Raw genomic sequence first — 24,695 nt, forward strand, 5'->3', positions numbered from 1 at the left:
CAGACGGGATGGTTTTGCTCCATGCCCAGACAGCCCAGAGCCAAGTCTGATCTACTCAGGCCCCTTCCATCCCTGCGGTGGCAGTCCCAGAAGCTTAGAGGCCAGGCTGGGGTGAGCCAATATGGTCATGTGCATCCTTCAGGCATCTTCCAAGGGCAAGGGCAAAGCTGAAACCACGTCTAGGTTTTGGAATTTGGAATCTCAAGCATACGCAGGGCACAAAGTTTCAATGGTGCCACCCTGCTCCTCACAGAGGAGATAAAAACACATACTGGAGCCCAGAAATATGATTTAACGCCATTGTATTTATTAGGTTCTGAAACAATACACATTCACATCCTTTTGAATACAGTACATTTGGCACAATAATGTTTACAATGAAATAACACTAATGAATGGCAAGAGATTAAAATTACATCCAGAAAAGAAAAAAAAATGTACAAATAAAGCATCACAATACAAAAAACCCCTAAAATTGAATACATTTTATATTTAGCCAGAATTATTTTGCACATAATTTAAAAAGAGGTAATTTTTTAGCCTTTTTTTTTTAAAGCAAGAATGCATTTTTTTTTTCACCTTTGGAGGAAAAAAAAATGATGTTTTCACTTCACAAAGTCCATAATGAGAGAACACAGGAGAACAGCTATCCTTCATATATTTTTTTGGCTTTTTTTTTTTTCCCCACTCAAGAGCTGGATAGATTAGAAAGAAATGTAACCATGTGTCCGCTTCCTAATCCTTGTGAAAACTGAAAGGAAACAGAGAATGCTCAAGGAACACACAAGCTTTTTTTCTATAGACGACATGTGGGATTTGAACCTGCCCGTGTTGAGAACTTGGTCAGCTCCTGCCCCAAGCAGGGGGCGTCCCAGCCAGCCGAGCTCTGGGGCGGAAAGGGGGCGTCTCTGGGGTAGGCACCCCGCGAATGACTGCCTGGAGCTGCCGGGTGGAATGTATTGTTTGACCTTCCAGCAAAAATGCCAGCTGTCCTCTGGGAAGAGCCCCAGCCCTGCGAGAAGGGAACACCACCGAGGCCTTGGTGTAGGCCACTTGGCATTGCAGTTAGAGCTTGCTTGGCCGTTCCAAGTTCATCGTGGCGAAGGAAGCAGAGGAAAAACAGAGCAGTAGTGATGCAAGAGTATGATGGGCAGTACTGTCATGTCTTCTTAAAAAAATGAGATGATGCCACCATGAAGATGTTTCTGTGCTTGTACTCAACTCCAGACGATAGTCTCTCTCCCCAGTATGTCAAGTTACCGAAGATAAATTAAGTTAATCTGCTGTTCCTCATCACTGCACTGGTACGCCAAACACATAAATTGATAAGAGTATAATATTTGAAATTATCGTAAGAACAGATAATAATTACACCTGAGTTTTTGAAAAAGTAAAAACGAAAGAGAACTCAAGGTCATCGTTAGTAACAAAGGCTATGACGGGCCAGATGCAAAGATGGACACCAACTCCCTAGGGGCTCAAGCTAGTCACCGTCCACGCTTTGAAACCACCATCAAAACCGTTCCTTTCCCTTCCCCTTCTCTATCTGGGCATAATAGAGCATGGGAGCACGATATGTGAGACTTAATATAGCTTAATGTATGTTTACATCTTTTGAAATAAACCAAAATGAAATAAACGACACAAAGGACTCCTCCCCACCCTCAAGAAAGAAACACCTTATCTCTCGGTAACTTGAACCAATATGCTTACAGAATATTGCACCTGGACATTATTATAATTATTCTTTCATAGACTAAAGTTTTATAATATGCCTGAACATGCAGCAGTTGAATACCTCTAAATTCAATGAATTAATTCCACAGGCCTTGCAGCAAACACTATATACAAAAATCTCAAATGTACAAAAGGCAAAAAGCTTCATTAGTGCCACTTTGCCACTCACAAGTATACATATTAAGGGGCAGTGGGGAAATCCACGTGCAACAGCTGGAATGGATTCCATTCCCTGCGAAATCAGTTCAGTAAAAGGGATATAACCAAGTGACCGCCGGGAAACGGGTACACAAAGCCACAGAGAACCCTTGGAAATCAAAGAACGTAACACTGTTAGCAATTATCTACAGGAGGTAACATCGCATCCGTGAAATCGGGTCCGTGCGAGTCGCCCCGGCACGGCACACGGGTGTCAGTTTGCAAACAAGTCACTCGTACGTCTCTGGATACCCTCCACGTGACCCCCGTTTAGCGTCCTTCTGCTGGCCTCAAGAGCAGAGGTTTCATATTTCACTTTACACGTGTAATGTCTAAAGACCACGACACAGTAGTACTACCATTTTCGCAGAGGTGCGCAAAAAAAAAAAAGAACACTCTGTTGCAGGAAATAAATAGTGTGTGTGCTGGGAGCTTAGAACGAAACTGCAAAGAGAGTTTGGGAGTGAGCTTGACTAGAACCTCAGGGGCTGGGCCATGACCGTAGTGGCCTCTGTGCTCAGGCAGATCTGGAAGAATGAGGAGCGCTACCTGTTTCCTTCCCTCTCCATTCCACCAGCCCCCAGGCGCCATGAGAGCAGGCACGGCGTCAGCCTCGGACCTCGGACGGCTGGTTTCTCATTGTGTATTAGCCCTTTAATAGCTACCTGCGTTAGTATTGGAATTTATAACTTTCAGCCAATTGGACAGCCAATGTGCTAATATGTTTTTCAAATGTTACTTGAGTTCAAAAATCAAATTTCTTTTTCTACAAAGAGGGATTCCTTGCACGAGATACACGGCCTCACAACGTCGGCATGCACCAAAGCTAACACCAAAGCAAGCCAGAATGAGCCATTCCAGAGCAAACCAACCCGGAGAGCCCACCCCTGCATCTGGCCGGCTGTCTCCTTCACAGCATGCCATGAAGGCCCACCCCGGGGCCAGAGAAGCACCCGTCTCTCCTGGACGGAGGGGCAGAGGGTGGCAGGCGTGGGGGGGAAGAGGAGCTGAGAGGTGACAGTCGTCGGGACCCTCTGTCCAACAGCAGAGCCAGGGGCTTCTTGTTTGCTCTTCTCTCTGCTCTTTGAAGGGAAAGAACTGAAGTTGTGTCACTGCCGGGAGCCCTCGAGGAGGGGAGACAGGCTTGCTGACAGACCGAATACGGCCCACCGAAACCAGGAGATTCTGCATGACTGATGAGACAAGGACTGGGAGTGCCTTCTGGTCCCCAGGGAGACAAGGGGGGAGCGGCCTGGGATAAGGGAACGCAATAAATAGAGGGTAGATGAGGGACTGAGGCTCTGGAAAACAGGAGAAGCAGTTCAAGGCCTTCGAGCCTCCAGCATAGGACTCTTCTCGGCACCCCTTCCTGAAGCATCACCAAACTCGCCCTGGAGTGGCTTCTCAGGGCATCAGGTCTTCACCAAAGTAGGAGAAGCCTTTGAATTCCTCCTGGTTGATCTGCTTCACAATGGCTTCGTCCACAAGCGTGAGCACTGGCTCTTCCCGGGTAAAATCTTGGTCAAAGTTATTGACGTCTCTTTTGGTTTTCTGCGAGAAGAAAAGAGAAAGCACTGACTCCAGGCTGAGCTTCCTCCCCAGGGCCCCCCGCGGGGAGTGGGCATTACACTGACCAGCCTCTTGCCAAAGCGGGCTGCGAGCTCCCGAGAGCAGACCCAGGGCTGCTCCGATGAGGTCACGATGGATGGCCCCAGGACCAGGAGGTGGCAGAGGACTTGGAGAGGAAGAATGAGTCCACGTGAGAGGGAAGAGGGAGTGAGAAGGGATGACGGAAAAGCAGGGAAGTGGGATTCCCACAGACTGTCGTGTAGGGGTAGGGTATATGTGTCTGGGACAGGGGGATGCAGAGTTCTCATCTCATACCTCCCCTCCTAGACTATCCCTCTGGCTCCATCAAGACCTCCATCCCTGTGATCCCAGAAACAGACTCCAATCTCCTTCCCACAGAGTCTGCAGTGGTCTTTCTTCTCTAAAGGTAGACCTCCTTAACCTTGCCAGGTCTGCTCCATAGGACATCCTCTCTCTAAGTAGGAGAATGAGTGGGGGTTGGGGAGGAGGGCATCTTCTGGGAAGCCGGCCTCCATCTCTATGTGTACCCACTAAGAGCCTTATTATGCACTCCTGCATTATTTCCACGATTACACTCAACGTGCTGATTTGCAATGAGTTGTGTGTGGGTGTTGTGACCCAGAGCTCCTTAAAGGCAGGGGTCTTGTCTTCTCCAGCCTTGAGTTCCCTACAGGAAGCATCTGCTGAATGAATGAGCTTGGGAAAAAACCCATCCATGACTCCCCAGCTCAGAAGGACCCGTTCCTGGGGGAGGCTCAAGTTCCCAAAGTAGGGCTTATTGGTCTATGGGGGAGAGGAGGAGGGCAGCAATCAAATCCTGGTTTGAGAAAAAAATCTGCAAGTGTAAATCACACTCTCTGCCTCTTGGGACTTCCAGTTGATTTGGGAGCCAATATTCCTGTCTCGAACACCCATTGCAAGAGTCAGAACAACTTCTATGGAAAAGGTGGGACTTGGCTGGGGCTGGAAGAAGGAGTTACAATTGCATCGGCAGAGATGGACAGAAGTCACCATGGCAGGGAGAGAGATGGGGCAAAGGTGGGGGGTGTGGGGCAGGAACACAGAGGACGGAGAAATGGCCGATGGGTTCACCAAGCTGCCGGGGGTAGAATCCAGCATGGGGCTGGAGGCAAGGAGGGCGAGTCCGGGGGGTGAAGACCCCCCGGCCCCACTTCCCTGGAACACACGGCATGATGCCCAGAAGCTTGAAGGAGCTCCTGCCGTACTCTTCTAGGCACTGACTGACTGCTGTTACCCAGGATTCGTGACTTGGATGATGGAATGGATCTTGTGGAAAGATTAGCATTATTATTTGTAGGAGGAATAATATTAATATAAGCTTTGTTCTGTGGAAACTAGTGACCTGAAAAACGTTAATAAGTAGTCTGTGAAAGAAGGGGCTTTGAGACAAAGCTATTTTTGCACTCGGCTCTTGGAGGTTCGCCACGTACACTGGCGGATTAAAGGTTCTCAGACCTCCTAGGGTCAAGAAACCGGGTTCAGTGCCTTTAGGACAGGCTTCTTCAAACTTGACATGAAACCTTTTTTCTTTCCTGAATAGCTTCTCAACATCTCCCTCAGGAGGAGGGCTCTGCAACACAGTTTGGGAAAGGCGGCTTTACAGTTTACGAAGCAAAGCACCTTCCGATTCATTTCCTTATTTGATCCTTGGAGTAGGCAGGTACTGTTATCCTGATTTTACAGATGAACAAAGTGGGGCTTAAAGAGATCTGCTGACTTCACCAGGGTCACCCGACTAGTTAGGAGCAGAGTCAGAGTCAGATCTGGGTCTCTGCGTGATGCTGCGTTCGTGAAGCGTCTGGAGAGCTAGACCCTGCAGACACGGCAAGATGGAGCAAGGATCAAAGCCCACAGGGAGACACTGAGGCCAGGCTGCTGGGCTACAATGGCACCAGAAGGGGTGGCCAGTGGGCAAGCATGGCAGGGGAGGCTGTAGGTTGGGGTGATAGTGGGTAACTTGGCAGGAGAGGATGTTTGCAGATCACCCCAGGCTGAGATCAGAATCAGGAGAACCGCACCGAGCAGGGAGGAGTAAAGATTTCAGCACCCATCAGTCCTGCTTGGGGTCTTTTCTCTGGGCTTGAGCTGCATAGTTCAGTCCGTCCCAGATACCTTAGAGGGAAGACAGAAGGGAGATACAGAAAACCCAAGGGATGGAAACAGGACCTGCTACTGAAGGATGTGGGTGTTGCTCTTGAGATGGGGAAGCCAAGATGTGGCTCAGTTGCCTCTACCAGGAGGGGCTGGCTCCTGGGCAGGAGGCCAATGGGGTCTCCACCTCCAGTGTGTATACTACAAGCGGAAAGGAAAGGGCGGCCCTGTGAGGACAGGAACTTCGGAGAGGAATACCGAGCCCATCTCCACAGTGACGGGGAGGGTCAGTGCCCGAGTCAAGGGTGTGAAGATGCCTCTTCTGAAAGTCTCTGTCCAAGGTGGGATGGATTCACTTGGATTGAGGAAGGGGTTGCCGAGCATGGGTCTGCTGGGCCAGGTAAAATGAGTCTACAAGGAGGAACAGGGCAGGGAGGAGTGACTTGGGAAGCACTTAGCACCATCCCAGAAGATGACCAAGAGATGTCCTTGATGGGGAGCAGGAGGGATGGAGAGCGGCAGAAGGAGTAGTAGAAGAAGAGAGTGGCAGAGGAGGTGGTGTGAAGACAGGCGAAGAAGAGAAGCAAGGAAGAGGGCAGGAGGAAAACTTCTTCTGTAACATGGCCAAGCGTGGGCGGTGCCTGGGTCTCCAGTAGCGACGGAAGCAGGGAGCTCTCTTTCCCGGCTCCCTCTCACTGGGCACACCCGAGGGGGAGCACGTGTGTACAGAGAAGTTTGGGAAATCTGGAACTACTCTGGAACTACTCTGACCCAGGTCCTCCCTGTGTAGCTACTGTTTGTGCTTCCCCTTTCAGACCTGAGTGGCCATTAGTCATGGAAACTGGTTTCAGTTCCCGAGGTCAGTCAAGCGTGGTGATGGAGCTCGATTCCACAGGCTGTCTGAGTGTCGTCCTTCGCTGACTGTGGACCAGGGACCAGGGGTCAGTCAGCACAGCTAGGGATGTTCTTCCCAGAGGATCTAGCTAGAGATCCTCTAGCTCCATTTCACGTTAGTCTGGGGAGCCATCTAGCCTGGCTCTGGGCTTTCCAGAGGTCACAGAATCCTCGGTAGCATGTGAGTGTCTGTGCCATTCTTCAAGAGCTCTAGAGAAAAACACACTTGCCTCGCTCGCCCCCTTATCCAACCTGGCCCAGGCTCTTCCAGATCCTTAGAAGCATTTTAGGTGCATGTCAGTTACTTATCTCCAATTCAAAAATCCAACACCCCCACTTTGTGTAATTCCTATTAACCTTAGACACTGGAGAAGTTTTCTAAAGCAGGCATCTCTGGGAAATACCACCCCCTATTAATAGCCTGGAGACAGCAGGCATAGTATCCACCTATTTGAAAACGATTGGGGATTGTATCTTTACTCACTGATTTTATTCTTTGAAAAGCTGCTTCCTTCTCTCAGCAAGCACAAGACTCAACTCCAAGGTTCAGATGGGCAAACCCACAGAGACACTCCCTGTTTACCTAGACCCTTGGTCATCCCATACACCTCTCCTAAAATCTCCATGTCAGACTCAGCCCACACTGCGGAATCTAAGAGGTGATGCTGGGACCTATTCAGACCTTATCTCCTCCACAAAGCCCTCCCCACATCCCTGGCCCCCACTCAGGGGGGCAACATGGAGTAGGAGAGCGTGAGCACTGGCTAACCTCTTATGCTGAGCCTGGCGCTTCCTGATTATTTTTTTTATTTTTATTTTTTTTAAAGATTTTATTTATTTATTTGACAGAGAGAAATCACAAGTAGATGGAGAGGCAGGCAGAGAGAGAGAGAGGGAAGCAGGCTCCCTGCTGAGCAGAGAGCCCGATGCGGGCCTCGATCCCAGGACCCTGAGATCATGACCTGAGCCGAAGGCAGCGGCTTAACCCACTGAGCCACCCAGGCGCCCAACGCTTCCTGATTATATGATACAGTGTGAAATCACTCTTTGTGACTTAGTCTTCTCATCTGTAAAATGGAGATAGCAACAGGCACTCCATAGGTTACCTTGAGGACTCAATGGGATGTCAGATGTTAGGTGCCTCAGTATAGACCCCAACATATAATGGGCGCCCAGGAAATGTGCCCTCCAAGTCTGGACAAACTGTGTGCCGTGGCACATTGTGTACAGTGTGGCAGTTACCCACATGGTCTGTGTGATCTGCCACTGATGCCACAGGCTTCTTGAACGGACTCACTTACATTTCTCGGTAGGCCTCCAAATACCAAGCCAGTGCAGAGCCAGGGTCTGCCTGAACATTCCAGGGCTTTCTCTGGAAACTGAGATTCTTCCAATGGCACTGGGTAGCTCTTGGGAAAAGCCCCAGGGTCTTATAGTTCTCTATTTCTAGGACCCTTCAGGGTCTCCTCCCCACCTAGCTGCCCACTTCTGGGCCCTGTTGCCCTCTGAGGTTCTCTGGACTCACCGGCCTCCCTCGACTCTAAGCCTTTGCACAGCTAATCCTCTGCCTGGAACCCCCCCTCTCATTCCTGCCTTCTGCCTGCAGGTCCTCATCATCCAGCTGGGTTTCTCACCTTGCCCCTGCAGACCTAGAGGCCCCTCCTTCAAGCAGCCTTCCTGTCTTTCCATGCCTCTGAGGAGTGCCCCGTCAACTACCCTAACTCATCACAGCACGGAGCGCATGTATCCTCCTCCTTTCGACTCATCTGTGAGCTCTGGGCACGAGAACTGGGTTGAACTCCCATTCCGTCCCCAGCCCACCGCCTGGCCTGGCAAACAGGGATCAACAAATATCTGCTGAAAGAGAAAAAGGAGTGACTGTATTTCTCTTGCTGCTGCTATCCCTACAGCCAGTGAAGTGCTCTGGATTCAGGACCACTGGCAGCCGGGGTCCCAGAAGGGCCTCCCATTTGGCGGAGCGTGGGCAAAGTGGCGAGATGGCTGAACGTGTGACTCAGGAGGGGCCTAGAGCCCAGAGAAACAGGTAGCCTTGGGCCTAGGTTGTGGGGCTTCCTCTGTGAGCTGTTGTCAGCTCGGGGGCCCTGGGGTTCCCTGATGACTGCAAAGAGACAAACACAAACAGGTTCAACAAGGGTTTGGGAAAATTCCATCAAGACAGATGGGCTAAGGGGAGCTGATGTCACTACCCCTTGTGGCTGCTGTTAGAGGAAAAGGACACTCCCGTTCCCGCTGGCATCCCTTCAGAGATAAGGTCTCAGAGCTGAGAGGCCTGGGGCCAACCATGGGGGCGGGGCACAGCTCTGGTATCTGCAGGGAGGGGAGGGAGGAAACAGTTATGCGAGGCTCCAGATCCTTCTGAGAAACTGCATCTGAGAAGCAGAGTGCAGGGGCCGGGGCCCTGCCTTCTAAATCACCAGGGACTGAGGGCTGGGGGATCGGCGGGCTATGGCAGTGCTCCGCCATTGGCAGGGACAGGGGCGGGTGGCCCGAACGTGCACTTCCTGTCTGGCTGGTGCAGTCCCTTCACCGACTGCACTGAAGGCACAAACATGGGCTCTCAGAGGAGCCAGCGAGTCCTGCTTCTGTCTTCATCTGATTACGAGGAGATCAACAGATGACTTTGTTCTCAAGCACAGAGCAAACTCCCTAATCTCACAAGCTGGAGCGTGGAGCCGGCTTTCGTGTGGCCACTCTGTAAGTCCCTGCCCAGCTCTTTACCTCTGCCTGGCAGGACAAGAGCAGAGGTAGGGGTCCCCGTGATACCCACACACGGCCAGTAGGGGGAGGGTGGGGGAGGGGCAGGCTATGGCCACCCCGTCTCCAAAAGGCCAGCTTTTTTGGGTCCAGGTCCCATATCAGGTCCCAGCTCCCTCTGACAGCAGCCCCACCCAATCTCACCCCCTCCCGGCTCCTATGGCACTTCCTGGGCCATGCATGTGGCCTCTTTGAATAGGTCCTGTGTGTCCTTGTCTCCTCTCTGATCCCTGCCCAGTGGGGGATATGGCAGACCTTAGTATCCCTTGGCTTGAAGGAATTACATTCATGCTTAACAGTCAAACCCCAGATTCCTCCTAGCTTTGAAATGTCAATAGTCTTGTCTAAGCTCCACTTCACTCTTTGAAGTACTTGAAAAGGAAAAGCGAGTACTTGAATAATTAGAATGCTTGCTCACTATCAATGAACTGAATCTGCACACACACATATATATTCATGGTACCATACATTCGAAATAGCAGATGATGCGTGTCCACGTTTATACATACATGCTTACACGTGAAGGTAAATGAAATACAGAACGTGTAAGTGCATAATCTCTTGCCTGGCAAAAATGAGGGCTGGAACAGAATTTCAAGTTAACAATCATTTACCTAGAAATTTCTGCAAACATATCCTCCATCCCTTTCTCCCCCTCTTAATTTTGTTAACCAAGCACTGGTCAGACTTCTGAACCTTATTTATAGAAATCAGCGTAAGATGTATTGAGTTCATCTCCCATTGGTTTGCCCACGGACCTTCTCCAGCACCTACCCTGCTTTGAGCCCTCGGTGGTTCCCTGCCGTTTTAAAATCCATCTCCTTCTTAGCATGTGGTGGCCATAGCTGACCTCTCGATTCCGGACTCTGGTTTGAACTATGCTACGTGCTGTGGCATGACCTTCCACTTGGTGGGAACACTCATGTTAAACTGGTGTCTAAGCTAGTACTGCCGTCTTACCATTTCTCATGCAGCTGTGATGAATCATGGATGCTCTTTGTGTTCTCAATCCAACGTAACCCCATTATGCTTGAGTGGTGTCTCCCCAAAAGATACGTTCAATTCCTCAGAATGTGACCTTATTTGGACATAAGGTCTGTGCAGATGTCATCAAACTGAAGTCGTGAGGGTGGGCCCTGACCCAATGCACCTGGTCTCCTTTTGCGAAGGGGAAGTTTGACTACAGAGACCAATGTGCACAGAGGGAAGCCCAATGCAGAGCCACAGGGGATTGCCAGCTGAAAAACAGAGAAGCTGCCACGAGCCCAGGAACGTCTGGATCCATCAGAAGCTGACAGGGGCGAGGAAGCCCTGCCCTTGCCCCCACAACTGCCATCCCCTTGGTTGTGGGGGAAGCATGGCCCTGCTGATAGCTAGATTAAAGACTTCTCTCCAGGACTGTGACACAACAGTTTTCTGTTCTAAGGCACCAGTTGGTGGTACTTTGCCAAGACAGCCCTAGGAAACGGACACAAATGCCAATCTTCTGAAACGGACTTTTTGAATCCACATGTGACCCTTTGCACTGCGCTTTGATTTCTTCTTATTTTGGTACTTACTTCCGGCTTGTCGAGAAACCCCCAGAAATAACGATTCTGTAATTTACTTTTCTGATCTCAGTCTGTGACCAAAACAGGAGGGATGATGACTATACCTCGCTTGCCGAGGGTTCTAGGACACCCTGTAAGTCATGCTCATGTAAACTCTAAAGTACTGTGGGAATAGAACTCTAATTCTATCATCCATCTTCTCTGCTCTGTCCTTCGGCTCTGTGTCATCCCAAAACATGACAGGCACGCCTCCCGTTACTCCATTAAGACGCGTATGATAATGCCATGTGAGGCAGGCTAAGGCTCGATGCCCTCTGACCTCCGCCCTCTCGCAAAGCTGACAGGTCCACCAGCACACTTGGGCAGTGGGGGGGGGGGGTGGCATTGCTGGTTAAATCCACTATGAACTGACCAGCCATGGTCACTTTTTCTATCTGGTTCAGGAGGCTGGTATTAGAGACTTCCAATTGCTTCGCTGGAACAAGGACACACAACGTCTGCCTCATTTCTCTGGTCCACTGGTCTAGAAATGAAGTTAATTGGCTCCAAGTGATTACTGTTTGCCCCTTAAGTGTCCACAAGCTATCTTCTTAGAGAAGCTTCCAGATCCTGCTCTTAAGAGCAACTAACTCCAAGTATCCCCAATCCACATGTTCTGTATTTTTGCATACAGGGGGACTGTTTGCCCGTCTCCCATCATTTGGTATCACTCTTCTGTTCCATCGAATCCAAATTACCAAACAGCGGATTTTTCAGTAACAGGACAGGTAATTCCCCTGGGCCTAGAGCAGGAGCTGCATGCTGGATTGCCGGGAGCTCTGCAGAACAGTGATGCCCCGCCCTGAGTCAGAGACTCAATGCCATTGCTCAGGATCTGCCCCAGCCACGGGCACGCCCTCACCCCCCTGGGGCGCTTAACTCACCTCCCTTAGATTTCAGTTCACTCTTAGTGATTTTTGCCCTAATCCTTGTACTTATAAGAGATTTCCCTTTGGGGAAAAGTGAGAGACAAAGTAATAGCCTTGCTTTTTGTCACTGGTGAACAGGGTGTTCTCCATCCTGCCTATGCGTCAAAAAAAGCCAAAAAAACAAAGTGCAACTGACAAAGGAGACCTCTTGCACTGCTGGTGGGAATGCACACGGGAGCAGCCACTGTGGAGGACAGATGGAGGCTCCTCAAGAAGTTAAAAACAGAGCTACCCTACGATCCAGATCCAGCCATCGCACTGCTAGGCATTTGCCCAAAGAAGACAAACACGCTAATTCTAAGGGATACATGCCCTCCCCCACCATCCCAATGTTTACAGTAGCATTCTCTACTGAGATCCAAGATGTGGAAGCGGCACAAGCAGCCATCGACTGGTGAATGGACAAAGAAGGGGTGGTGTACGCACGTGAGGGCATGTCTGGACCTAAGAAAGAATGCCACCTTGCCATTTGCAACAACGTGGATGGAGCTACAGAGTATTATGCTCTGCGAGATAAGTCAGTCAGAGAAAGACAAAAACCATATGATTTCACTCATATGTGGAATTTCAGAAACAAAACAAACCAAGCACAGAGAGAGAGAGAGAGAGAAACCAAGAAGCAGACACAGGGATAGAGAACAAACTGATGATTAGCAGAGGGGAGGTGGGTGGGGGAGGGGAAAGGAGATGGGGATTAAGGAGTGCTCTCACAGTGACGAGCCCCGGTGATTAAAATAAAAATGTAAACAGGGGCACCTGGGTGGCTCAGTGGGTAAAACCTCTGCCTTCGGCTCAGGTCATGGTCTCAGGGTCCTGGGATCGAGCCCCGCATCTGGCTCTCTGCTCGGCCAGATTCCCCCTCTCTCTTGGCCTGCCTCTCTGCCTACTTGTGATCTCTCTCTGTTAAATAAATAAAATATTTAAAAAAACAAACCAAAAACACCCATAAAAAACAAAAATAAAAAAACCCCAAAGGGCCACCACATGGACACTTGGGCCTTGCCCTGCACCTCATAAATTGGACCCTCCAGGGGTGATCCTCTGTATTTTTTTTTTCAAGCTTTGTAAAATATGAATCCTTCGTAAAAAATACAAAGACAAAATACAAATCCTCTGTATTTTTTTTTTTTTAAAGCTTCATAAGTGATTCTGACACGCAGCCTGGTTGAGCCCCTCTGTGTAAAGGACCAGTGGATCCCTTCCTCGCCTCTTTTCCTTAGCAGTTTCAGGAATAAGACTAGGGTTTCTAGGTCTTCTGAATGTCCAAGAAATGCTCCAGATACATTTTCATGTGAGATCTCCTAATTTTTAGATGATGCCAACTAATTCAACTAAAAAAAAAATATGGTTGCCTGGGTGAAGGGGTCACACATTCTCTAGCTTTTGACTTTTACTCTAGTAAAGTTACTTCCATCTTTTAGGGGAAAAGAAAATGAAGACCCATTTGCTTTTTAAGCACAAATGATTCACTTCACGACACTTAAAAATGGGGAATCACTTGGTTCTTGGCTGTTCACTGGTCCAGAGGAGAGGGTCATAGCAGCATGGTGTCTTGGCTGTGGGCCTGCAGGGCTGAGGAGCCGCCCAAGCTGCCGGCAGTGGCCTCAAATGCCTCCTTCCCCAAATCTGGGCGACTGCCTTTTGTCTAAACCACTTCTGAGGAAAGCTCCTTAACGCCTAAGGCAGTCTCTATACGTATATTTTTTAAAAAAGGACCAAGTCCCTCTGAGAACCAGGCATTCCAAATGAGCCACCACAACTGAGTTCTGTCAAATCAGCTGCTGAAACTCAACCATTTCCACTCTGTCCTTGTCCTCTCATGATTGTCTGCTAGACTATAAAAGATACACACTTTTACAAACTATAAAAGATACACATTTTTACAAACTCCATTTGAAGAGCTACTTTGGAAATACTTGCCAGCTAACACCAGCCTCCTCCCTCACACCCAGCAAACACTTTGGTGAGTCAAGGAGCGCAGCCACTTACAATCTGTTTATGAATCCGAGGGTCTACAAGGGGCTAAAGACCTGGCCCTCTGCAGGTCCTTACAGGGAAGGGCAGGTATCCCTGCTAGAAAGAAGCTGTTACCAAACTCTGTACACTCGCTACAGTGCTTTTTAAACAAAACTTCGCAGCAACCATCTGAAAGCTGGGTTCATCTGGAAGGCGGTGCCATCTAGAAACCCACAGAACATGGAAAGGAAAACCTAAGACACAACTCCCCGGCATCCTCTGCTTACCCCGGTCAAGTGGGGGAACTAGCCAAGGTGATTTTCAAAGTTGCCCTACCTCTAAATTCTACAGCTCAATTATTTTAAGTGAAGTATTTTTTTTTTTAAAAAAGATTTATTTATTTATTTATTTATTTATTTGACAGAGAGAGAGAGAGGGAGGGAGAGGAAGAGGGAGAGGGAGAGAGAGAGAGAGAGATCACAAGTAGGCAGAGGCAGGCAGAGAGAGAGAGAGAGGAAAGCAGGCTTCCTGATTCCAAGGACCCTGGGATCATGACCTGAGCTGAAGGCAGAGGCTTAATCCAGTGAGCCACCCAGGCACCCCTAAGTGAACTATTTCAAGGCAAGCCTCTTAACTTGGGTTCTTATTCCTAAAGCAGGAGTGGGGAGTTTCTTCGGAACGGCCATATAGTAAATATGCAGGTGTTGCAGGCCCTCGAGTCCCTGTGACGAGCAGTCCACTCTAGCACGGAAGCCCACAGCAGCCAGAGACAAGCTACAACCACACCGTACACTGTGGTCCAGGAACACTTTATGTACGCACACTGACATTTGAGCTTCATCTGATGTTTGAGTGTCATGAAACGTTTTTCTTCAACCAGAGGAAGAACAATGTAAAATCCATTCTTACTAGTGCAAGGGCTACCTAAGAAGAGGCAGTGGGCGGGATTTAGCCTGTGGGCTAGTTTGCCAAGCCCTGCAGCAGGGAATGGACTTCCTGGCCTCCGTGAACCTCATAAAATACAGTACAGGCTGTTGTGCGGATGGAAACATTTTCCCGGAGAGAATTTACTGTTTCAGATTTTTGAAGGGCTGGGATTCTTGATTGCTAAGACGCACAGATTTCAAAGTTTCCCCTTGTACAAAGCCTGGATCTCTCCAAGGCATGATAACTCTGGGGTAATCCACATAGAGGAGAAAGCCCTGGGAAACAGTCTCAGGACCTGAAATGTCCCCTGTGGCTAAAGTCCCTCGGACCATGCGGTCACCAGCATGAAATGTCCCCACTAGCATATTCAGTGCCCAGCAGGAAGGCTGAAGCGACCCTATGAAAACGACTGGGAGAAGTCCCCTGGACTCAAACTATGTATCTGAGGCTCTTTCCAGAGGGTTCTTTGAAGACCAGGCGAAGCCTTCTGTATCGAAGTTTTAACTCCACAGACAGCATTTCTTCATTCCCTTTAGGGAAGGAGGCATTTCTGTGCAGCCCCGAAGGGTGGATACTTCTACCTGCTAAAACCCTTCCAGCCCGCCACCCTCCTGGGCCTGCCGAGGTCCAGACATAGGCACACCTTTGACTGTGACTATTTGACTCGAAAATCTGGTCACAAATACATAATGCATACATTTGGCCAAGAGTCATTCTGAGCCACGTGGTTCGCAGTAGGTCCTCATCGTTGGGGAGCCTGATGACATTCAGCGTGGAGTTCATAAATGGCCTGGAGGTGCCTCTAAGTGAACCCTGGTTCCTGGGGGAGGCAGGCATCATCCTCTACCACTAGCGGTGCCTGGCTTAGGACTGAACGTGCCAGTTTCAGGTTAATTACAAGGATCCTGCTCAGGCCTCAGAGGAGGGCAAGGCACAGGAGCTTCGCTCAGAAGGTGAGCCCGCCACCCTCTCAGATCAGAAATCAGAGTAAAGGAGGGTCCATTTCCCCCTCAGAGGATGCAAAGGACTTCGGAAACCATTCCTGAGGCCACAGGGAGTCTGTGCTGCTACTATAGGGAGGGTCAGATGCTGCTATATAGGGAAGGAAATACCCCTTCCTGGGGAGCTGTCCTTGACCGAGGCTGCTCTCCCTCTTCCATCTGGGCTGCTCTGTGCCTCCTTTCCAGGGCTCCTCAGAACTAGGGCTAACGAACAATGCACTGGGCATCTGTCTTGTATTCCTAGCATTGGCACAGTGCTGGCACACTTATTTCTGCACGTGGAAATGTCATAAAGCTCCCGGATGGAGGCTTTCCGGGTCCTGGGTCCTGCACTAAGTGCTTCACCCACCTGATTTGTTCCTGCTCACCTCCACCCTACGGGGAGGTGGGTGCTGCCATGGCCCCCATTAGGGAGATTGTGCAATAGCCTCCCCAAGGCACAGCCAGGATGGAATTCAGGTGTTCTGGCCTCGAGGCCCATGTCCTTAGGTGTACTGTTCTGCCTCCTGCTGAGAGGCCTCATTGTGTTCGTGGGTGCAAAGGGCTACAGCTTGGAGTCCAAGGGCTTCCACCAATAGTCTTGTTGCTGTGTTACAAACAAACAAGCAAGCAAACAAACACCTGTCTTCTTCCCTGTGTCCCTCACAGTCCATGAAATCACCATCCCGTCCTTCTCACGGGGGTCACTTCTTAGACATTAGAGGTGACGAGCAGCAGAGCCCTTCAAAATGCTTTATTATGCTCAACAGTAAGAAATACATTTTGTATATAACCTAGTACACCTCCCCTCATCCCACCAGCCCCAGAGAAGGTTCTGCAAGCTCTACTTGACCTGCATCGCAGACTGTGCTCTGGCCTGATCTTCTCCTTGTTCTGTTCTACCTGACCTGAGCCCACCCCACCCGACCCTACCCTATTCTTCGTTAATTTTTTATTAACTCATTAAATAGATTTTTACAACCCACTGCTGGGGAGACCCTGAAGCAGGGTCCCGGGGTACCCAGGAGGGGTGTAAGGGACTGACAATGTGTAGAAAACCCAGCACGGATATCCAGGAATAAACAGCCGTGGGAGGAAGGAGACCGCGCCCTGCGTGCCGCAGCTCGCCCGAGGCCTGAGCACCCGAGCTGGGCTCTGCAGCGAGCCGGCCCCACGCGGCAGGACATGCAGCAGCAGGGCCCGCGCCTCTGGCAGAAAGTGGGCAGGCCCACGGCAGCAAAGCTGGCCCCACTCTGCCTCTTTTGCACATAACATCTATTTCTCAAAAAAGCCGGGTCCTTGTTGACAGCTGTTAAACACCTTTTTGGTGCCTAAGAAGCTTTTCTACCTGGTCCTGGCACCAGCTCTCTTCCTCCACTCACCAATCCCATCCTTCCCCCCATATTTATGAAAACATTCTAGATAGAAATCAGGTCTCTTGGCGGTGATTTATTATTGCTCTGCCTGCTGGCTTTGGTAAACACTAATGTATGCCTCTCAAGTCAGGATGAGGTCAGCCACCTCTCTCACTGCTTAACAATGTCAGGTTTCCCAATGCAGGACCCTAGCACCCCACGTTCCCAGGCATGAACTGGAATAGCTCTTGGGACGTAAAAGGTGAGAAGAGAATTTGGAGATGGAGCTAACAGAGAAATATTCTCTGGGAAAACACTGTAGATGGACAGAACTCATTCACTCACCCACCCCACGCATAGGTATCAGGCCCCTCCCACGTGCCAGCAGTAATGCTGAGGATACAGCTACGCACAAAACAGATAAAAATCCCTCCCCTAACAAATTAACCGGAGCTGGCTAATTGTCCGTGTTGAGTGATGGACACATAGGGATTCTCTCTACTGCTGTCCGGGTCTGAAATTTTCCAAGGTAAAAAGTTAAAGATATAATTCTCAAATCTCAAATGCATGATGTAGAGTGAAAGAAGCCAGGTACAAAAGAGCCCCTACTGCAAGACTCCGTGTGTATATATAAAAGTCCAGAAAAGGCTAATCTACTCTCTGGTGAGAGAAAGCAGATCAGGGACTGCCTGGGGCAAAGGGCACCTGGGAACTGTTTGGGGCGGTGATGTACTATATAGTCACTTTGCTGGCAGTAACACGGGCACACCCAGTTGTGAAAAGGCATCAAAATGTACGCTTTAAATGGGCAGGTGTTAGTCTATGTAACTTTTATTACAATAAAAAGTTGATTTCAAAGAACCTCCAATCCCTGTCCTCATGGGCTAGAAGACATTTTAGGGATTAATTGAATCCCTTATGTTCCAGAAGGGAGCAGAGAACTTCAGTGACTTGCTCCGCATCTCACAGATACAGGACATGGGGTTGTTATGTATCCATAACCAGTACCAGGCCTGTCCAGTGTTTTCCCCTTGGCTCAGTGCCTATGGTACATGGTGGGGGCTCAATTCTGGAAGCTCACATTTCGAGGGTACTGTATTCTGAATCATTTACTGGAACAGCCACATCCCATGTGCCTGGGTACCTGTAGCCCGAATCTGCCCTGACTCCCCAGGAGGACCAAGAGTCCTGTGGTTTCTAAACACCAGCTGAGATGCCAGGAGGAGGGGGAGTCTGGCCAAAGCCCCAAGTCAAGGTCTGCTTTGTTTCCCGAGTCATCACAGATGATAAGCCCCAGCCCAGGCTTATCTTCTCATCTCCCTACCTCAGGCAAGTATTGTATCTCACTGCCCTGGCCATTCTTGACCTTCTTCCACACCTAGCAGGGCTCACACACCTGAAATATCCACTGACTTTCAAGCTCCAAGCTCTAAGAAATCCCCTCCAAGGGTGGAGTAGGTCCCAGAAAGAAGAAGCCAGAATCACACAGAGGGTTGGAGCGCTGAAGGCCTCCTTGCTCTGAAATCAGAACCATAATGATGTGCCATGTGCCCAATGTGTGTTTGTCAAACCCCGGAATTCTAGAGTAACGTCTGAGTGTCAGGTTTAGGCCCAATCCAATTCTGTTACCATCTGCTGCCCTGGCAAAAACAGTGGGGAGTAAATAGGGTACCGAGGGTTTCCAAGAACTGCGGGAAGAGCTGGGTTTCCAAGAACTTTTCTCCATGACAGCCAGCGGGGCCCCTGGGGACTCAAGGTCCTGGACTTGGAGGCTGGTATGGGTGGGGCTCACTGTCAGGGTGCATGGTTTCCCTTGGTGCCTGTACCCTTCAAAGAGCAAATGCTGGCTGGAGGCCTGGAGGCCTGAGCCCCTCTATGGGGAAGGTCTGAGGTTCCCTCTGCTTTTACTTCGATGCCCAGTATCCAGCCTCTGACCACTGGCCCTCCACTCTGGGCTGCCAGACTCTCCCCATGACTCTCCTTTGCAAGAGAGAGGTAGGAGGGCACTGTCTTCTATGATACCACAGGGGGGAAGTGGCTCCCGTGGCCCACAGAGACCCTGCCTGTTGGCCCATCTGCAGAGGCCTCTCTTCTGCACCCTGTCTCTCCTCCCTGTGCTCTAACCTCAAGAGGCAAACCCCGCAACTCCCTCCCCAAGTCAAGTTCTGGATTTGACACCACACTGGTCTTCCCCCAAGGACCTCATGTTAGAGGCTCCTCCTGGGGCCCGAACTCATCAAGATAGTAACATTAAGGTGATGGTAGGGGATTCTTTTTCTTCCTGTGTCAACCAACCTTCCCCTCTATGCCTTCACAAAAAGCACAAAGTACATACTTGCTGGATTCCTGCTGAAAACTGCGGCTTTGAAGCCTGCCCTTCCATCCCTTCCCCCTCCAAGCCACTTCTCCGGTGGTAGCTGTCTCTCCCTAATGCTTTCTAGCTTTCTCTGCCAAGATGCAGCTCCTCTGAGAACCTGTGGGCCTTTGGTCAGACACAGGCTTCCTGGTAGATTGTGTGTTACCTCCAGTGCTAGTGGAGTGGGGAGGAGATTTAATTCAATATACACTAGTGTGATGAACCCACGAAGGCAAATCCCAACCTAACAGCGGTGAAGGCATAAATAAAAACTTGGGAGCTTATGGAAATGCCCAGCACAGGGCTTGAATTCCTCCCCTGGCATGATTGGTGTGGGTACCAAAGTGATGTGCGGGTTGAGTCACAGGAATGCTCCCGCAGACACAATTCTCAGACCTAGAGATCCCTTGTGCAGAGTCAAAGACTCTCTGCTGAGGCTGTTAAGCTTAGAAGTCCTTGGGAACCTGCTGTGCTCATGGAGCCATGGCCACGGGGTCTTGGACGGCCAGCGCTTTAGGGCTGGGTGTCATGGCTGTGCTTGGCAACAGCCCCTCTGAGAAAGGAGGTACGGGGAGTAAAGGTGCTGGCCAGCTCACACAGTAAAAGGGGGCCAGACCTTGGAGGGAAACTTGGGGTTTCCCAAAGGGCACAGAATGAGTCTCTGCCTTGCTGTATCTCTTGGCTCCCTATGCCCCCCACCCTGGCTTCCCAGACCGGTACGGGGCCAGAATTAAACCACAGAAGGCTCTCTGCCAGGCCTTATGTGCCCTTCTGCCCTGTGATGGCAGCTTCCCTTCACATGGGCCCCTGGCCTCTTCGGGCACCGTGCCAGGTCCAGATCCAGCCCCCTCGGCTGAGACCCCCAGAGTCTCCGGAACCACCAGGGTCAGCACCGTCCCGACGCTCGCTACATCCCAAGGACGGTGGTCCTCACTTCACACAATTTGCTTTGCACTCTTCCTCGCTCTTCAGCACGGTCGACATTGCTATCCCCACGCTCTGGATCAGCGGCCTGAAGCCCAGGATCCTCTCTCAGGATCCTGGCCTCCACACACCCTGCGGCCTCCTGCCATCCTGACCTCTTGGGTCCTCACCTCGGGATGAGGGGGAGAAGGAGGGGCTTTACCAGGTTGGGGGCTGTGGTGAATGGAGAGAGGCACGAAACTCCTAGCGATCCACAGCTTTGTCTAATCCCGTGAATAATTTTGAGAGGCTATTTTTAATCCCCACATTATGGATAAGGAGGTGGCACTCGAGGAGGCCAGGGGTCTGCGGTGGGGGAGTGAATTCCCAGGCATCCACGGTTATCCTGTGAGAGCACTTTTATTCTGCCCCAAGTCTCTCTGCGCTCAGAGCCAGTCTGGTGTCCTGTGCCATGTCACTACCTGGGCCAACGGCCAGAAACGGGTTCCTGGACATTTCGCATGCCCTCCAGGCCCGGCAGTGTCCTGGATCTTTGTGGGAGCTCGCAGCCTGTTGGAGGCTCAGGGCTCTTACTCGGGCATGGATATAGGCCAGGTGGGCTGTCCTAACTGATGGCTATAGGGACTGGCTGGGCCCCGTCCCTGCCCTGCCAGGTTGGGGAGGAGGACTGGCTCTAGCAGTCACCCAGAGCTTGGTCTTCGTGGTACCTGCTCTCAGGTGGTCCTTCGGGCCAGGGGACTAGCTTTAGGCGAAGGGTTTGCCTGCTCAGTGGGGCTCCTCCCTTAGGCTGCAAAGTTGGTGAGGTTGTCAGGGTCTCGAGCCCACTTCCCAGTTTTCTCTCAGCACAGCCCACTCATGCAGGAGCATGCAGGAAGGGCCTCCCTTGAGGGTCCCGCCATGCAGTGTAGATGGCTGGATGGAAACGGATCATGAGGTTGGAAAGGCCTCCATGTCACCGGGCCTGAGGGCTCACCTACCTGGACAGACTCCCCATTCTGGAGGCCTTACCTTAAAGAGGGGCATTCACACTGAAGCAAACTTGAAAAGAGAGAACACGTACACAAAGAGACGTTTACTCGGCCGGCATTTCCCTCATTGCCCTGGGCTTTCACTGAGGAGAGCTGTAGGTGTCTGGGGGAGGCAGAGCTCTCCCACCTCTGAGGGCATCCCCCAATTCCAGTGCCAGAGCCCTGGGAACCATTATCTCAGAGCCTAATGCTTTTTGAGCAAAGGAGGAACACACAGGAGAGAAGCGGGGAGCGGCAAAATACTTCCAAGGCCCGCACAGCCAGATGCTGCTGTCCCACAGCACCAAACACATCGCTTCTGCCTGCTATGGTCCCTGGAGAAGGCGAGCCCACCAGTGACGCAAAAGCGGACTGTGCTACGTTTACTGGCTCCTGGATGATGCTGCCCACTTGGAACAAAATCCCCAGTGGGATGGGCAAATGGATTCTACGCTTGGAGATTTTCTCCAGCATCACGGGTCGGGGTTCCACCCCACTGGCTTCTTCAGTCCCCCACCCGCCCACTGCTGAGGGTCCTGCCACCCGCCCTGTGAGCCCCTGCTCTGAAGCAGGCCCCCTCCAGAGATGGATGTGTGTATGCAATGGCACAGAGTCTTCGGTCTGGCGTCGATGGCACATCACTTGTGAGAAGTCTGAATCCGTGGGAGGGGAGGGGGCTGGCAGGAGGAGGAGAAAAAGAAAAGGGAGGGAGGGAGAGAGAGTATAGAAGAATGCTGCCGGGATGAATGACAGGAAATCCCCACACTGAAGCAGGGGCCACTGCAAAATGTCCCAGCGTAGGGGTGAATGCAAAGGGGTGTAAACCCGAATGATGGCAGGCAACCCCGTGGGACTAATGGCAGCTGGTAAATCAGGCCAGGGGTTAGCCAGGGAGGCTCAGGCGCCGGGGAGCAGAAATCTCAGCCTAGAAAACATCTCAAGAAGGCAAAGGCCTGGAGGGGACAGCAGCCACTCACGGTATGCCAGGGAACTGGGCCAGAGGCCAGAGGCCAACTACAAATCTGGACAATCTCGGTGAGATCTTCGGAGGGGCGAGGCTTCCTACAGAGAGGATGGAAACCAGGCCCAGAGACTTGCCTTATCCTCAGCCCCTGTGGGGGTGATCAAGGCACCCAAGGCTTCAGCTGAGCCGGCCTGGGTGGTGTGCAGGGGGGCTTAGCTTGTCCACTGTGGGCTCCACTGTCGAGGAGCCCCAACCATGCCGCGGGAGTGGGAAGAGTCAGGGGCTCTAGAAAATACAGCACTGTGTCTTGGCTCTTCTTAAGCCCGGACTGGATGACATGATTTCACTCAGCCTCACCTCCAGCACTTCCCACCAGACAAAACCAATTCCCTCCTGAATCAGACAGGCAGAACCTGGCCCAACGTTCTTAGGTTCAGAATGTCCAGCTAGTTTCGCAGGGTAGTCTCTACCCAGCTGCTTTCTGGGGGTGGTGGCATTTTAGTGTGATGTCAACAGGACATGGGGAGGAAGCAAATGGAGCTAGTCCAGAACAAAGGAACCCCAGAGATCCCTCAGGGTCCCAGGTCTTTGACTAAATGCCCTGGGGGATTCTGGCATGATGAGACTGGGGGGCTGGTGTCCTGTGTATTGGTTCCATTGCCTTCTACAGTGTACACACGCTGTCTTCCTGAGGCCACCACCAAATTACGAGGCTGGTGATGTTGCTCACATACTTGTCCTCTCCTTTCTCAAGGAGCCTGTCCCTAAGATTTAAGAAGCCCACCCTCTCCCTGGAGCCTGTGCAACCCACTATCCTGTTCACATCTTCCCAATGTCAAGCTCCAAATCTGCTTTCCTTTCTCTCTCTCTCAAAATCTTTCCTTCCCAGCTCTTCTCAATAGGCATCTGATGTGCCCTGAAGCTATGGGACACCTTCAGCCTTAGGACAGCCTGTCTTGTGATGGAACCCTTGCCCTATAAACAGCAGACAACTTCTGCGGGACATAGTTCAGACCCCCATGTCTCCCCAGTCACCTCTCAATGGGGCGGGGGGGGGGGGCATCTGTTCTGCCTTTGGTCCCTGGCCCTTCAGACAAAGCATAGCCTTCCCCACTGCTGGTGTCCGAGCCACTGGCTACTCGTACCCCCAGGGTTAATCCTGACTTAGTAAGAGGTGGGTGGTGGTTTATAAAAACCATGTTCGAGTTCCACCTGGGTCCCGCGAGGCTCTCAGTAAGTTTGTCACTGTGGTGGGCCTTAATTTGGCTTAAAATTCATTTTTGCTGTATACAAGCCCATGGAGGACTTAGGGTAGTGCCCTCAACATTCTTCAGAAAAGAGCTTCAACTTAGGGACAAACTCAGGACACCTTTCCAGCCTGCTCAGAGAGAAATCTCTGGGATAAAAATGTGGTCAGATAGTTAAATAACTTGAACACATCTTTAAAGATCTGTAGCTGAGAGCTCTATAAAGATCAACAGTGTTCAGCTCCAAACGTGACCAGAAACATCTCTTGTGCAACGTAATAAGTTCCCTTTCTTCTCCTTCTTTCAGATGTTCTCTCTCTTCCAAACAGAATTCGAACCAGCCAGACAAATGCCCTTCTCTTGACTCCCCACAGCATAGGATAATTCTGGGGGTCTGTGGGGTCCAGTAGGAACATGCACAGAAGGTGATGTGAGAAGGCAGGATGAAGTCAGTCTTGGGGACCGCGGACTCAGCTGGACATCGTTGGGAGCTCCTGGACGGCCCGTCCTTACTCTTTGCCACCCTCCCTGGGGATGCTCATCCCCTGGAAGCCTACTTGAGCCCCTGAGCAGCAAGCAAGCAGAGTCCTGCCCTCTGGTTCCAGGTTGGGGGCTCACAGGAGGCCCGAGGGAGGGAAGCACGGGTCCCTTGTACCCCGGGTGGAGATGGAGTCCCACCTGACCCCAGGTGGGCTTGACCCCCTCATGCAGGGATGGACTTCTGCGGCCAGTGCCCCTGCATTCCCAGCTAGCCGTTCTTGCCTGTCCGAGCTGGCTGAGGCCTGCCCACTGCCCACCCGTGGGTTGGGTCATGGGTTGGCCTCCTGAGTCCCTCTTCTCTCTTCCCCTGACCCTTCCTCTGTGTTGGGCTCCTTCTCCATCCCTCAGGCCCACAGACACAGCACACCTGTGCTTCATGGCCTTCCCTCACTCCGAGTAAGCCAGCTACAGCTCAAAGGGTCACTTCTCTTATGTTTGCCTTTTCATTGGCTCAGCGTTCAGACGGAGGGTGGTGGCCGCGTGAAGAACCCCTGGGAACGCCAGGCCTTGGGGAAGGGCTTCCGGAGACAGGAGCTTTGCGGGGCCCCTGAAATCTTGGAACACTCTTGTCTGCCGGATCTGAGCACTGTTCTGCCATCTGTTCACCCCACAGAG

General features: G+C 51.2%; 1 protein-coding gene across 8 annotated transcripts in view; it reads right to left on the minus strand.

The window, feature by feature from the left end:
- Positions 1 to 285: 285 nt before the first annotated feature.
- PRKCE (protein kinase C epsilon) overlaps positions 286 to 24,695 on the minus strand; it is a 536,368-nt gene continuing 511,958 nt past the window's right edge. For 7 of the 8 annotated variants that reach the window (XM_059134569.1, XM_059134570.1, XM_059134572.1 and 4 more), the window contains one exon: positions 286 to 3,486. In XM_059134569.1, the coding sequence (XP_058990552.1) occupies positions 3,340 to 3,486 (147 nt within the window). In that variant the 3' untranslated portion in view covers positions 286 to 3,339. Of the gene's footprint in view, positions 3,487 to 21,330; positions 21,361 to 24,695 lie in introns of those variants that run through there. The other variant, XM_059134571.1, reaches the window with a different exon arrangement.

Source organism: Mustela lutreola, chromosome 9 (genome assembly GCF_030435805.1).
Source record: "Mustela lutreola isolate mMusLut2 chromosome 9, mMusLut2.pri, whole genome shotgun sequence".
NCBI lineage: Eukaryota > Metazoa > Chordata > Mammalia > Carnivora > Mustelidae > Mustela > Mustela lutreola.